General features: G+C 37.3%; 2 protein-coding genes and 1 pseudogene across 2 annotated transcripts; 1 reads left to right on the top strand and 2 right to left on the bottom strand.

The window, feature by feature from the left end:
• Nucleotides 1-2,630: 2,630 nt before the first annotated feature.
• LOC125208381 (protein transport protein SEC13 homolog B-like) lies at nt 2,631-4,980 on the bottom strand. Its single transcript, XM_048107986.1, has one exon. The coding sequence runs from the start codon at nt 3,726-3,728 to the stop codon at nt 2,826-2,828; it is 903 nt and encodes a 300-aa protein (XP_047963943.1). The 5' UTR covers nt 3,729-4,980; the 3' UTR covers nt 2,631-2,825.
• Nucleotides 4,981-6,725: 1,745 nt separating this feature from the next.
• Nucleotides 6,726-12,206, top strand: LOC125205974 (annotated as a pseudogene).
• A 910-nt stretch (nt 12,207-13,116) lies between these two features.
• LOC125206497 lies at nt 13,117-13,620 on the bottom strand. The gene has a single exon (XM_048105746.1). The coding sequence runs from the start codon at nt 13,618-13,620 to the stop codon at nt 13,117-13,119; it is 504 nt and encodes a 167-aa protein (XP_047961703.1).
• Nucleotides 13,621-16,261: the final 2,641 nt, after the last annotated feature.

The following is a 16,261-nucleotide window of genomic DNA, read 5'->3' as shown; positions in this document are numbered from 1 at the left end:
GGAAAAAATCATCGGCTTATCTAACTATTATCTACCGAGCCATATAAAAAATCAGCAAAAGACTGAAGCAAATTTGTAATACATATTTTACGTCAAGCAACACATGGAGTAATTCCCCATATAAGAGTAAAATCAAGACGTGCTAATGGATACACTCATCAAGCTTATACTGATATAGGATCGATCTACACAAGGAAAAACAATTGTCATTCGTTGATTATTACCTCGCAATTAATTAATAGACCGAAGATTCGAGTCATTATGTTCGGGAACCATTATTCATCCACAAATCTCTCGATTTAATTAATTCCATAATCATGAATGATTAGTACAAATCCCGATAATAACTTCTTCACTGTGGACAGATGGATAAACTAAACCCCCATTTAACTAATTACAGCTAATTAGTCATAATCAGTTGGCAATTTGTCAACACTGTATTTTCTTCTTTAACTTTTCCAAACAATCATATATTCTGTAGCCGTTGCTCTTGTTTCCTTTAACTTTATACATTCATCAAATATATTATATAGGGAGAAAAAGAGAAATATCAACCTCATAAGCATTTTTTCCATCGTGATCATGGTTCACTAATTCATATTAATTTTCGAGACGCCTCAGATTAACCGATTCATTTTCTCTTTTGACAAAAAAGTAACAATTTTCTCTCACCAAAGTATTTTATTATCTCACAATTTAGCTCATTATACATCATTTTCTTAATTCATATGCAAAAAAACCTTCTCAAGTAACAAGTTAGAGGAAGTTATTACTAATCACACTCTAATATTTTGACTCAATTTTTTTTATAAATAGTAGTAGTTCGTGGTATCCAACTAAGCACGTGACAAAGATGAGCGGTGTTGTCAGCCAGCATGTGATAAACTTTTCAATATGTCGAATTTTTTCACAAGAATTATACGTACAAGAAGGTTGTATGTATAGCTAATTAGCACTAGTACTCTAAGCATCCGTAGTGGTACGCCATTCTTGCGTTGTGTTAATGGTCAAAATTCCAGTAGCTGGATACTCGAATCCCTTTTCTGTAGTCTTTAATAAATGGACTTATTTTATTACTATTAATTTGTATTATTGGAGTATTATATTCGTATGATATTTTTGGGCTGGCTATGAGAGCCTTCTTTGATGCTTCCCACACGTGTGAGGAGGTAACGTGGCTGGTGATCCCTCACGTGCCCCTCTCCTTAATGTGTGGCCTAACTATAGTCTATAGGTGATTAATTGTAATTATCTTGAAAATCATAGGCTTACCTATAGTTATAGACATTATAATGATCAATGACCACAATTTATCTCATTCTTCATACAGGGGAACAATTTTTAGTTAAATAACATTGGGAACAATTTTTTAGTTAAATACCTTTGTCAAGGTATCAACTTTGGCATCTAGTATTTGAAAATATCTTATAATGTCCATAAATTTTGATTCAATATTAATTGAGCTATTTTTTACCGTTTCAAATTATTTGGGGGCAAATATACACTCAAGCTCATGAAAGGTATTTCAATCTATTTGCTCTCTCTTATTCATTAAAATATTGAGAAAACATCTTATTTGGTCCGAAAAACTTTGCCAAGATATCATTTTTAGTCTGAACTTTAATTCCTTGAGAAAGTGGGATTTATTTGGTTAGATTGTTCTCAGAGTGATCAAGGGAGTTGAACGAGGTTATGTTTCAGATGATATATGGGATTCCACCGCAGAATCTATGGTTGTTCAGCTTTAAAACATAGAGAATTAAAAGCTTTTGAATTGGATTTGGAATCAAATCATCGGGATTGTACTTCTAAAGATTCATCATCTTTAAAGACAACAAACTGTCAATTTCATCAATGCTTCCTTAAAATTTGTTGTGGCTCAAATCCGACTCTTCGAGAAAACTCAATCTTGTTAAAAGAATTGAGGATTTTTCCAAAGAGAGAATTGTGATCACGAGTCAACATATAAGTTTGGCAACAAAGTTCCATGAATCAGGGAGAAAGGAACTCTGATTATTGCATTGTAGAACAGGAGGATGAGAGAGAAAGACTCAATGGGATCGAACCAGATAAAGAACTAGAGCTCGGACAAAAAATGATATTTTCACAAAGTTCGCGGAAAAAAAATAACGCTCTCTCAATATTTTAATGAAGAAGATAGTAAATAGATTGAATTTCCCCTTTATGGCCTTTAGGGTATTTTCGCCTAAAAAAATTGATATAGTGAAAAAATAACTCAAATGATATTAAATCGAAGTTTATAGACCTCAGAATATATATTCATATATTATGGATCCAAATTGATATCTTGACAAAATTCGTGGGAAAAAAATTCTCTTCTTTATATGATGAGAGATAAATAAGTGAGACCTTCATGTCGAGAAATTTGGAAAATTTTTATTTCGTCGTACCATTTCATTATCATACTAGTATTTTTGATTTGGTTCAATTTTCACTATTCAGTTTTTGCGAGTTTAGTTTTACTATGATTTCGACTTAGGTCAGTTAAATTTTTAGAAAAAATCAGTTTTTCAATTAGGTACAATTTTGGGAAAAAACGAACCGAAAAACTGAACTTTCACGCCTAGTAATAATTTTACAAATGAACTTAAGTCCATGGAAAAACCAGATAACAATCAAAACATAGTAATTATTTTGTCCATAAATCATATTCAAATGCAAATGTAGATATCACCAGTTACTATTATATAGTTTTCCAACAGGTTAATCAAATTAAACTGTAACATAGTAGTAATAGTTAGAGAGCAAAGCAGTCTCAAGATCCTCTGTACCTGGAAAAGATATGATAAGAACAACTAGATTTATCATTCAACTGTAGTCACCTGCTGCCATTCTCCGTCTACCTCTTCTTTCCACAGCGTTACGTTGTTTTTACCATCAGCGACAGCAAGGATGTTCCCTGTGAGTGACCACGACACCTTCCACACGGGGGCTCCAAAATCATTCAGAACTTTCCCTTCCCATTGATCACCGTCCTTGACCGCGACCCATGTTATAACTTTCCCATCTTCAGAAGCACTTGCAATGGTGGACTTTGGAAGTCCCAAATTCGGAGCCCAGGCGACATCCCTTACCCAATCAGTATGCATATGAAGAGCAGGGAAGCAGTCCATCCTCCATGTTCCGTTGTCGAGCTTCCACACTTTCACTGTGTTATCACAGCCACCGGATGCTAACTTCTGAACAGCGGTGAGTAGACCAGAACCCACAAGAGCCCCAGGGGCCGTTGAGGGGGCCCAAGAGACAGATGTGACACCAACGGGATGAGCCTGGTCAATTCGAGATTTATCCCATCCACCATCAGATCTTGCAGTGAAAACTGATATGTTTCCATCTGAGGATCCACATGCCAGACAAAGCCCGAGTTCATGAGGAGCCCATGCAATAGAATTGACAGAGGCTTTATGATCGTCAAAAACATGAGCCTGGGTCCATTCATTTTGATTACCCTCCTTCCAGAGTATAACTTTTCCATCATAAGAACATGAAGCTAGGAGAGAACCGAACTTCGGATGGGCCCATGATGCTTGCCACACGGGTCCTTGGTGACCGGATAGAGTTGCAAGATGCTGAGATCCTGAACTGCTAACTCCGATTATTTTGATAGTGCTGTCTGAAGAAGCTGTAGCAAGGCGTTTACCATAATAATCCATTGCCACATCATGAACAACATCTTGGTGACCAGTTTCAACCTTTAGCGCAGGCATGTTTAGTTTCCAAATAAACACAAAATACAAGTTCAACAACTACTCAATATCCCACCAACAACTTTAGCTCCCACAAAAGAACCTCGGTTAACCTGCCGCCAACAATCCCAATTAATAAAAATAACCCCAATTCTGCATAAAAACCAATATGGTTATCAAAGTTCCTAACTGTTGCATCCAAAGAAAGGAAAGGAAAATGATGAAAGAAAAGTTCATATATTACAAATCCAACCCTCGACTAATGCCCAAAAATGTAAACTACTTGCCCAGAAAATGGATAAGCATATAATATATGATAAAGGGGTATAAATCAAGTGCAAAAGGGCTATAATTGAGCTTGTGTATTACATTTGGAACTGATAACTAAGAACATATAGATAGCACAATGATTGCAATCAGATGTGATTTGTAAAGGAGTAACAATTTCTGAATGAATCAGATAAAGAGGGCCAAGAAATTATAAAGTTAAAGAAGTAGAAAAAAAAAGCCCCCCCATCAACTTATAAGAGATCCAAAGCAACTAGATCCCATAAAGTACTATTATGACATATGTAAACTAACTATGACTGCCAATTTTTTGCTAGTCCATTCACATGATCATGGTAGGTAGTTGTATATAAGCAATGAAGTTCCAACCAGCAGATCTACTCATACTTGATTGCACGATAACATCGAAAAGGGCAGAGATCAAAATCAAGATTCACAGGATGCATACACAGAAAAAAACACTTTCCCCATTAAGTGTTAATAATAGCATCACTAAAGGTTTCCCTTCATCTGCCTTCAACGACTTCAGCCTAAGAAAAATAACTTTATGCTCAACTATGATAGCCAAATAACAGAATTTCATGTTTAGGTTTCACTGAGCCCTGAATTGTTACGTCTCCTTTTGTCGACCATCTACCCAAACCTCTCAACACAATAATGATCAAGTACCAAAATTTCATGTTTAGGTTTTTACTGAATTCTAATTTTGCACTACACATTTCATCCACAAACATGTCATATTTTCAATTGGGAATAAGCATTGACGAGAAGAAACATCAAACAGAGAAATCAATATGCATCTGCCTATTTCGAATTTCACTCATAATCAAATCAATTTCACCAAAGTAATTTCCATCACCATTCTCAATTGCTCAATTAAAATGGAAACAAAACACAGAATTACAAACACAGATCAATAAGAGACGCATCTGCATCACGGAAATCAAGCATTAATTCATAAATTTAAGTTAACAGAGAAACTAGGAGCAAATTAGGACTGACCTGTGTGAGACGATCGATGACTGAAATCTATAATTTCAAAGATTATAAGCTAATCCTTAAAAACGACGCCGTTAAAGCTGCATGGAATTAACGGGCTGGGCTTCTTCAAATCGTCGCCATCAATATTATGTTGGATTAATGGGCTGGGCTCGAAGCACGAAAATGGGCCGTTCTCTATCAGAATAAAAAAGTGGCACATCGTTTATTAACTCACAAAAATGAGATAAAAATATTTAAAATAAAAACAAATGCAAAGATGACGTACTAGTTTTGTACTCTTGTGTAATAATAATACTTTGGGTATGGTTTGAATGAAAGATTATTTGAATGTGATCAGTGATCACAATACAGTATCACTTTTCAATTGTCTTATCTCATTAAATTCAGATAGCACCAATTTATTTTGTTAGATATTGGTCTTTAAAATTATAAATTTTGAGCATATTTTGATATTTTCCATGAATTTTAAAATTAGTCTAAAAAATTATAAATTTTACATTTCGTTTATTTTTTCTCTTGGCATGTCAATCACCATATCTAACCAATTTTCGTGTATATTTTACCCTATTTGGCATTACTAAATCAACGTGATTTTCTACGTACCATTTTATCGTACTTATCATGAACTTAAAAAGTAATCTAAAATCTCATAAATATTTCACGGTTGCCTATTCTAAAGATATCTTATTTGGCTTGCCATGGAAAATAACAAACAAAAGGTAAAGTTCGTGATTTTTTATACCAATTTTAAAATTAGTAGAAAATACTAAAATTTGATCAAAGTTCATAGTTTTAGACATCAATATCCCATTTTTTTTTCCAATATCAGTTAAATTTTTGACTAATTAATCACGCCCTATTAATCTTGGAGATCAAACATAGCCTAAGAGCACTCCCAATGGGGGTGGCGAAAATCCGGCGATAAATCGCCGAACATCGCCGGATTATCGCCGGCCGTTGTGGTGAAAACGACGATAATTCGGCGATAATGTTACCGTTTTTTCGCCAACCGGTGTTTTATCGCCGGATTATCGCCGAGCGATCGCCGGCCATTGTGGGCGACGCTCGGCGATATTTAAATTTTTTTTTTTTTTTCGGCCCAACGGCTATTTTTACATCCCACCCCTATAAATATTTCCTCCACTTCCTCCATTCATCACCCACAATCTTCATTCTCTCCATTTTCAATCTCTTCTCCCAATCTTCAATCTTCATCAAATTATGAGCTTTTGGAAGAAAAATTCCCGCTCGGGTAAGGGTAAGGGTAAGGGGAAAGAGTCGAGTTCACAAATTCCCAACATGGATGAAGCAAACGAGCAGTGGATGCACTCGTTGTTGGCGATGGGTTCTCTTCCCGGCCAACTTCCATACGCGGGTCCGTCTCCTTTGCAGACTCCTCCGGCGCGGAGACTTTCTCCGTACTTCAACTATGCCGACAGAATGCCCTCTCAATTAAAAGAGCAGAGAAGTAGAATCGAGGAGGCGCATGCAGAATCCTCATCATGATGTCTTCTCTCTCTCCCATCCCTCAAAATCTTTTTCTTGCTCCAAGATTTCTCCTTTCTCACATTTACCCACTCCCATCACCGCGTTTTACCCTTTTGCCACTCAAGAACTACTTGAAATTCTTGCAAAGAATAAAAGATTTAATTTTTTTGCAGTCTGTAAATTGCAATTGAGAATTTGGTGGAGTAGTAATTTGATTGAAATTGAGGGGTAATGTTTTTCACTATGGAGAGAGAGAGAGAGGACAGAATAGTCCTGCGGAGAGAGAGTCCCATTCATGAGATATTCCAAATTCAGAGCACAGTAAGAGAGAGAATCTGAAGGCAGAGATTGGAGATATACCACACAGAGAGAGAAAAGTAAAAGCAAACGAGCCAATGGAAACAACACATTGAAAATAAAAACCAAAGCAGAAAAATAATAAAGGCTCCACCAAGCACTATCTGGTCTCTCTGTTCCTTTTCTTTCCCTTCTGTTTTTCTTTACCAACAACTCATTTTCAGCTCAAACGCCCAGATCCATGTAACATGTTTGTGTGTATGTGTTTCTGCTTTTCTAGTGTCTTTGCATGTCACAGAAATTTCATCCATTGAAGAAAGTTTCGATTTTTGAAGAGGAGGGAGGTGGAATCTTGGAGACAGCTATGAGATGCTTATGTGTGGTGTGCTTCTGTGTGTTGGGAGGCTCAAAGGTTCGATCTTTTCGTGAAATAGGGTTGGTGTTGGGTTATTGAATCAGTTATTATGAAGGGTAGTTGGTGGGATTGGAGGGATGTTTGGTGGATTCAAGAATTGAAGATAAGAATAAGTGTTTCTTGATTTTGTTTGAAAGGGGGATTTAGTTACCTGTTATATTTCAGCTGTATTTTGTTTGTTATGCTCTAAGCTTCTTGATCAATTAGGTTTTGTATTTGCAGAATTTTCTTTAGTAAGAATCAGGTTAAGGAATATTCCCTACTTTTTTGTGATACTGTTTGATGTAGGGTAGTTGTTGTTTAGCAAAGCAAGACTCTGGGTTTTAGAATGTTTGGATTGTTTCTGAAAAAAGGGTTCTTGAAGAAAGACTGAAGTGTTTTAAGGTGTTTAATTAGGGGTGGGGAGGGGAGAATAAGGATTGATTCTTCGTTTGTAGTAGTTGAGGTTGTAGTTGTGGAAGATGGCAATGTCTTGCAAAGAGAGTAGCAAGGCAGCTGCGGCTGCTGCTGCCGCAGCTGCAGCTATGGATAATGGGAAATATGTGCGGTATACGCCCGAGCAGGTTGAAGCCCTCGAGAGGCTATACCATGATTGTCCAAAACCAAGCTCCATTCGTCGCCAGCAGCTCATTCGTGAGTGCCCCATTTTATCCCACATTGAGCCTAAGCAGATCAAAGTCTGGTTCCAGAACAGAAGGTATATATGCAGATTGGTGTTGATTGTTTTTAGCACTATAGTTGATTGGTTGTGTATGTTTAGTGAATTTGATGCAACAAAAAGTGTGTCCTATATAAGTTATGATTCTTGTGTTCGGAAATTAAAATCTTGAATTGTTCCCTCTTCGAATACAGATGCAGAGAGAAGCAAAGAAAAGAAGCGTCAAGGCTGCAAGGTGTAAATCGGAAGCTGACAGCGATGAACAAACTGTTGATGGAGGAAAATGATAGGTTGCAGAAGCAAGTATCACACTTGGTGTATGAAAACAGTTACTTTCGCCAGCATACACCGAATGTGAGAATCTTAGAACTAGTCTCACCGTTGTTAGTTTCATGAAACTCTAGTTTTCTAATGTGTCATAATGGTCTTGGTAAATTAACAAAGTTAATCAATTGGCTTGCAGAATCCACTTTCAACTAAAGACACGAGCTGCGAATCAGTGGTGACGAGTGGTCAAAAGCACCACTTGACGCCTCAGCATCCTCCGAGGGATGCAAGTCCTGCAGGGTTAGTAGGGGGGTTATGATTGTTTAGACATTTTTACAATAGAAGTAAGAGTATATCAGCTGTTATTTTACTACATATAGTACAATGAACGTTCGATGTTTGTTTTACGTGGTGGCTCACACTGTTCCATTGTCATTTGTATTTTCCTAGACTTTTGTCCATTGCAGAAGAAACTTTAGCAGAGTTTCTTTCGAAGGCTACTGGAACTGCCGTTGAGTGGGTCCAAATGCCTGGAATGAAGGTATTCGAGTTCTCTGAAACTTCCGCGTCTACAATAATTCTATGCTACCTCGTGTTATACTATAAAATTGTGGATTATATAATATACTATGTTTCATAATCTGAATGCCCTTATTTTTGTAAACCTTTGTTAGCCTGGTCCGGATTCCATTGGAATCGTTGCTATTTCTCATGGTTGCCCTGGCGTGGCAGCACGAGCTTGCGGTCTGGTTGGTCTAGAACCCACCAGAGTAAGAATACCATCACTCTGTTTCCTTTTGTTTCTAAAGTCTCATCTTACTTAAGAATTTTATCCTGCTTCATGTTCCAGGTTGCAGAAATCCTGAAGGATCGACCTTCATGGTTTCGCGATTGCCGAGCTGTGGATGTGGTAAACGTGCTGCCTACTGCCAATGGTGGAACCATAGAACTTTTATACATGCAGGTAGAGTTAGTACTTATATATCGTGATTTGTTTAAAATTACCTTAACTTTGTATGTTACTCATGGCTCTATAATTTTAAAAAAATTTAGCTGTATGCACCAACACTCTCGCGCCTGATGTCGCGCTTTTGGTTGTTGGGACGCTTTTCACCTCTTGGTTTTTTGGATGGATTGGCATTTTGGTGGTTTGTGAGAGGTCTCTCAGCAACACTCAGAAATGGTCCAGCATGCCGCCTGTTCAGAATTTGTTAGAGCTGAGATGTTGCCTAGTGGTTACCTAATCAGACCTTGTGAAGGAGGAGGCTCTATCATCCACATCGTCGATCATATGAATTTGGAGGTAATTGTATTTGCATTTTATCACCTAAATTTGTTGTGGTTTTTTATTTTTTTTGAGGAGTGGATTCATGTAACTTTTAAAAACTTAATTGTTGCCACATGGTGTTTTGGACATTTTCCCAAAAACTTTACTAGCAGTTTTTCTATAAATAACTTCTATTTCTTTGTTGTTTGCCGTTCATTCATCAGGCTTTGGGAGTGTTCCTGAGGTTTTGCGCCCCTCTATGAATCGTCGACTGTGCTCGCTCAAAGGATCACAACTGCTGAAATTTTTCCCAACCCCAAAACATTTTGACGAAAGCTTATTCCTTGCTGTGAATGATTGTTTTTCTTTTGCCCAAACTGTAGGCTGTGCGCCATCTTAGGCAGATAGCTCTCGACATTTCACAGCCCTAGTGTGAACAACTGGGGCAGAAGGCCAGCTGCTCTACAGCTTAGCCACCGGTTGAGCAGGTAAGATATTTCTCCTTTCCTCCATTTGTTATTCTTTTTCCGTGGGGTCTTCCATGTAACCGTTTGGATCATTTATACAGAGGGGTTCAACGAGGCTCTTAATGGTTTTCGGTGATGAGGGTGGTCTTTGATAGGCAATGATGGCGTGGATGATATCACCATTCTTGTCAACTCGAATCCAGAAAAACTTGATGGGGTTGAATATCTCTTTCGCAAGCGGATATAATTCCATTTGCAGCTCCATCCTGTGTGCCAAAGCCTCTATGCTTCTTCAGGTCAGTATGATTTTGTGCTGTTGAGCTAGTATCATCCTCACGGGTATATTTCCCGGTTGACTAATGAGCATTCGTTTGTACGTGCTGTAATTATAATAACATAATCTTAATTTTTCGGGTCCAGAATGTGCCTCCTGCAATACTGCTACGATTTTTGAGAGAGCATAGATCGGAATGGGCAGACACCAATATTGACGCCTACTCAGCTGCTGCCGTTAAAATTGGTCCTTGTACGTTCTTAGGTCCTCGAGTTGGTAACTACGGAGGCCCAAGTTATACTTCCTTTGGCTCAGACTATTGAGCACGAAGAGGCAAGTGTATAGAATTGTCTCTTTTCCGTTTGAAGTAAATTGTTTTCATAGTTTAAAGCGCTACGATCCTTTATCTTGTTATAACACAATATATTCTGATGCTTTATAGCTGCTCGAGGTGATTAAACTCGGGAAAGGGATTGCCAGACTGCTGAAGACGCGATGATGCCTAGGGACGTATGCTCTTGCAGGTATATTTCTGCGTTGCTTTTAAAATGGGAATGGAAAAACATTGGGAATTTTTTGGTTCCAATTTTTGGGTATTTTATTTTTTACTTCTTTGAGCCCGTTAAGAAAGTAATTTTATTTTTTTCTTAATTTTTTTGGCAGCTCTGTTGTGGAATGGATGAAAATGCAGTAGGCACATGTTCTGAACTCATATTCGCCCCTATTGATGCCTCTTTCGCTGATGACGCTCCACTGCTGCCGTCTGGCTTTTCGCATCATTCCCCTTGATTCGGGCAAGGTCAGTTCACGTTGCTGCTTTCCTCGTTTCTCGTATTTGATTATTTTGATTTATAGATTCATTATTGTTGGATTGATAATATTTAGGAAGCTGGCAGTCCAAATCGAACACTGGACCTTGCTTCGGCTCTGGAAACTGGAGCAGCCGGAAACAAACCATCCAACGGCTCTCTAGTAACGGTGGCGCTACAAGGTCCGTCATGACAATCGCCTTCCAATTCGCTTTGAAAGCCACATGCAAGATAACGTCGCGTGCATGGCGCGGCAATACGTTCGCAGCATTATATCATCAGTTCAACGTGTGGCATTAGCTCTCTCCCCTCTGGCATCGGTCCTCATGCCGGTCTTCGCTCAGCCACTTGGTACTCCCGAAGCACATCCTCGCGTTGGATCTGCCAAAGCTATAGGTAAACCTTCGCCTCATTTTGCATGTGTATTCTTCGTCTTAAGGTACTCCCAAGCACCGTCCTCACTCGACTTTCCTTAAATCTTCGTGCACTGTTTCTTTCTAGGAACTTTATGGGAGTCGAGCTTCTCAAACGAACGGTGGAGGGAACGATTCCATCCTTAAAGCACTGTGGCACCATTCGGATGCTATCATGTGCTGCTCTGTGAAGGTACGATTGCAACGCTCGTATCTATGAAAGTTGATCGAAGGAAACAATATGTAATGATGCTTCACTCGCAATACTTATGCAGGCAGCATCAGATTTCACGTTTGCAAACCAGGCCGGCGTAGACATGCTGGAGACGACCCTCGTTGCGCTTCAAGACATCTCTCTGGAGAAAATACTCGATGATCACGGCCGAAAGAACATCTGCTCCGAGTTCCCACGGATAATGAATCAGGTGAGCAAAACACACGCTCGCTACTAATCTAGCCAATTTTTTCTTGACGCGGAAAAATTTGATAAACGAGTTTATACGACAGGGTTTTGCGACTCTCCCGGGAGGAATCTGTATGTCGAGCATGGGCAGGCCCGTCTCGTACGAGAGAGCAGTCGCGTGGAAAGTTCTGAATGATGACGAAGACGCTCATTGCATCTGCTTCATGTTCGTGAACTGGTCGTTTGTTTGAGGTTGCTGGTGTTTAATTGTGAAATGGAACAAGAAACTCAGTTGTTTTGAACATGTTTTGCTTCTGTTTACAGAACTATTGATGTCTGTATTTTGCTTAGATACTGCTTTTTCCCTTTTGGGTCTATGCAATTGTTTATGGTTGATGTCTTGTTTGAAAACTTACCTTTTAAGGAAATGTTTAGACCTCTGTTTGAAGTATTCTAGTTTCTACTTTATTCATAATTTATAATGGTTTCCATTTATATCTGTTCTCTATTTTTCAGTACTAGTAGCTTTGTTATGTTCATGATTATTTTTGTTTTACCATATGTTTCAAAATTTATTTATGAAATGAAATACGAAATTGAAATAAGGTAACAAATGAATTTTGAAATTTTAGAGAGATATGGGGAATAGTATAGCGTCAATTTATGTTCCAAGTGACATTTTTTCCAATCATCCCAAAACTTGACTATGATCTAAATACTTCCCATCATTTGAAGTTTTCCTGCCTTTAGGAGAATTTTCAATAATTACCAATTTACTTTCTCAATATGGTATTTATACCTTCCAATATCTAGCAAGTTAAGTTGCATTTCATCGCCAATTCTCAATGTTTTTAGTTGTTTACGATTTCTTGTTTCGTTTATGCTTTTGTGGCTATGAATTTACTTGATGTTTGAGAATTTATTTGAGACTAAGATAAATCACAAAAAATGAGAGTTGAATTTTGAAGAGACCAGAAACATAAGCAAAATCAAGCGGTATCCCAATTTTCCTAGACTTTTGTAACCAAAATATAATTAAATTATACTCCTATATAGAGTATTACAAAATAAAACACAAAATGCCTAAAAAATTTGCAGAAAAAGAAGAATCAATGAATCAAAAGCACATCAATATATACATTCACAGATAATTCTTTTTTATTCCTTCGTATATTGCTAAATTACATTTCCTTGACTAACAACAAACCTAAAACATTCCTAAATATACCAATATTTATCATTATTTCTACCCATAAAAATATTCAAAATATCCATAAGCATAAGCACATAAAAATTGCAACATGCTTCCATTTCCCCCAAAATCTCCAAAAAAAACACACAAACACACAGTAAAAATCAAATCAAGCCCCATTTTGCTTCTTCAAATCCCTATAAAATTTGGTGATGAACTCCTCCGCCGCCTCATCGACGCGGTGATCCTCGTCGATCTCCCTCAGCGGGAACGGCGAGTCCGTGATCCTCAGCTGCCTCACCGCCGGCGTCCTCCCGAACCCCGGCAGCGCCGGCGACGGCGCCGCGCTGCACGCCATCTCCACCGCCGCCGCCCACAGCTCCATCTCCGCCGCCTGCTTCCGCTTCCCGAGGTGGAACGGCAGCCGGAACGCCGGCGTGCTGCGGCAGCTGAACTCGTACTCCTCCGGCAGTGGCGGCGCCGCCTCGCCGTGGTGGTGGTGGTGGAAGATGAGGTTGTGCATTGCGGTTTTTCCGGCGATTTTGCCGCGCTTCATCATGGTGCTGAGATCGGAGAGCAATTTGGCCTTTGAAATGCCTTTTCTCAGCATGAAGTACGCTACTTTCAGTATGCTCCAGAATTTCTTCGCGATGATTGGGAGATTTTGCTCCATTTTTGTAATTGATTTTGGTTTTTAGGGATTGAATTTTTGATTTGGGAATTTGAATTTGGGAGAGTTGATGTTTTGAGTTTTGGAGGAAGAATTGGTTGAATGAGTGGAGCAATGTGAAGGGCGTGTATTTATAGGGAGAGGGGTTGTACATTGAGCTTTAGAGAAAGTACTACGTACTCCACTTTAATAAACGTGACATTTTTAATATTTATCAATAATTTCATCCAATTATTGTTTGGCTGTTTATTGCCTAAGTTTGTTCAATTAAAATTCCTTCAGTTCACTACATCCACATTTTCCCTTCCCAATGGTTTTCGACCGAAACCAATGTATTTATTGCAATCGACCTAAATCAAATCATGATTAAATATTTAAATGTGCTTCAAAAATTAAGTTGCATAAAATAATTTCTAACTCATAATATTAATTACGTACAATCAGTATAGCACTCCATAAAGTGCTTTGTCAATAACGTGCTTTGCTTCTTTGCACTTAATTGAGTGCTCGCTCGATGATATGTTAATTCATTCTTTAGAATTGCAGTCGATTTTACATATAATAGCTCCGGATTCTCTGACTTCCATTTTCATGATATGACCAATATTGATATGACTAGCCATATGTAATTACTTTTGCAGAGGCAGTTATGGGTAGATATTATGAATTACTAAGATTTTTGTGAAATGATTAGAGGAAAATATCATGTATAGGTAACTTGCAATTATTTGGTACTAGTATGAATTGTATGCTTTGTTAAAGTGGCTTTCTTTCCAACTTTATTTACTTTCAACGCTTGTAAAACTTTATATTGTTTCGATATCAAATTCACGTTTCCTCTCATTTTGTGTTTATTCAAACCAACGCGTTGATTTTTTTTAGTTAAATCATTTCATGGTCACATCTCATTTGACATATACATAAAAAAGGAAGAGATTCACACATGCAAAAAAATAAAATAAAAGATCCATTATATGAAATTTTTCTTTACTAGTTATACTCATGAATTATCCGTTGTGCATTGTAAAGTATATAATTATATATAGTTCGATGATATTTATTGTTACTTTGTGTTATTATAACTATGCACATTTAGGCTATTTAGCTAAAGTATAATTCATCAAAAGACGTGAGATTCCTAACCAATAATAATGGGATAAAAGATTTTCTTCGTTATAATAAAGTGGGGAGTTTTCGCTTAACCAATGCAAACATATATATATTGGCTTATTGCTACTAATATTGTGAAAGTGGTTGAGAAATTAACAATCACTGAAGGGAAAAAAATTGAACTCAAGTATGAAAGTGGGGGTTTTAAATTTTCATCCTATTATTTTTTTAATTTCCAAATATATGTCAATAGAAGGGGATCCACACTAAAAAAAGGGGGAGTTAATGGTGAATATAAAATTATTCTCTCACTTTCAAACTTTTCTTTTGAAGCAAACAAGTTTCCTCTAACTCTCTCCCTATTTTGTAACTTTGCCAATGGTGGTTTACTTAGCAACAAAGGTTAGGTTTCCAAAGGCCACGTGTCCCTCCCAGTTGCCATATAACTTGATATATAATAATTAATAAATAACTGAAAAAGTTACTCCTACTATTTTTTACAAATGCAAAATACCCAAAAATCCCACTAACCTATTGGGGTAAGGAAAAGGAAAGCCTTCCGTGGCAAAAATCAAAATCAATCATTTGGTTTAGGTTTATTATGAAATAGCAACACCAATTATTATTGTCAATCTTTATCTATTTATTTATCCAATTCTAACAAAATCTTTAATTCTTTATCTATTTATTCATCCAATCGTGTGGAAATGTACCCCATTCCAGAGGTTTAAGAAACTTTTGCATGATTTAATTGAGATATTCAAAATAAAGTTATTTTTAAGATTTTGGGCTATGTGATAGTTCAAGAAGAAGTGCCTATTTTGAAGGCTAGACACATTGGCTAGAGGTTGGAGTCCGGTTGATTTTTTCAAGCTCGAACAAATGAATGACTAATGGAGCAAATTAGAAATTGATGGACACAAGAGACCGTACATGATAAGTTAAGGATCTAGATCTCGTAGCGGTTTGATCACTTGAAGTTTATTTTAGTTTTGCTCTTTTGCTTCGACATGTCAACTTGATAAGATTGAGTCTTGATTGTTTAAGTCATTGTTTTCTTATCGTCTTCAGTTGGTTGGTGTTATTTGTTCTTTGTAATTACTTGTTGCGAGATTTTGTGTTTTTTTTCTTGGATTTTTACTTATATTTTTAGCTCGCCTCTACTATAACTCTGAGCATTTTTGCATCAAAAAAAGGAAGGTAAGGCTCCAAAGATTGGATTTTATAGCAATGCCTTTGCTTTTTTGTTGTTTCCAAACGAATATCATTTATGAGTTAATTATGTTAGAAAAACTATGGATTGGGAAGAAAACGACTCTATCTTTTTGAACATGTGCATTTCCAATACCTAAAGTATACAACTAAAAATGGATTTGATTGTGGTACGTACTAGTACACCCAATCTTGGCTTTCCCTGTTTCAATGCTTACTCAATTTCATCATTTATTATGCACTTTTTTCTATTAATTGATTTGATTTTGCTAAAGCTAAGCCTACCATTTGCCAATTTTAGCTCAATAAAACTATTGGCTTT

The sequence above is a fragment of the Salvia hispanica genome, chromosome 2 (genome assembly GCF_023119035.1).
Source record: "Salvia hispanica cultivar TCC Black 2014 chromosome 2, UniMelb_Shisp_WGS_1.0, whole genome shotgun sequence".
NCBI lineage: Eukaryota > Viridiplantae > Streptophyta > Magnoliopsida > Lamiales > Lamiaceae > Salvia > Salvia hispanica.
The sequence above is the reverse complement of the archived record's forward strand: the minus strand, read 5'-3'. Positions and strand labels throughout refer to the sequence as shown.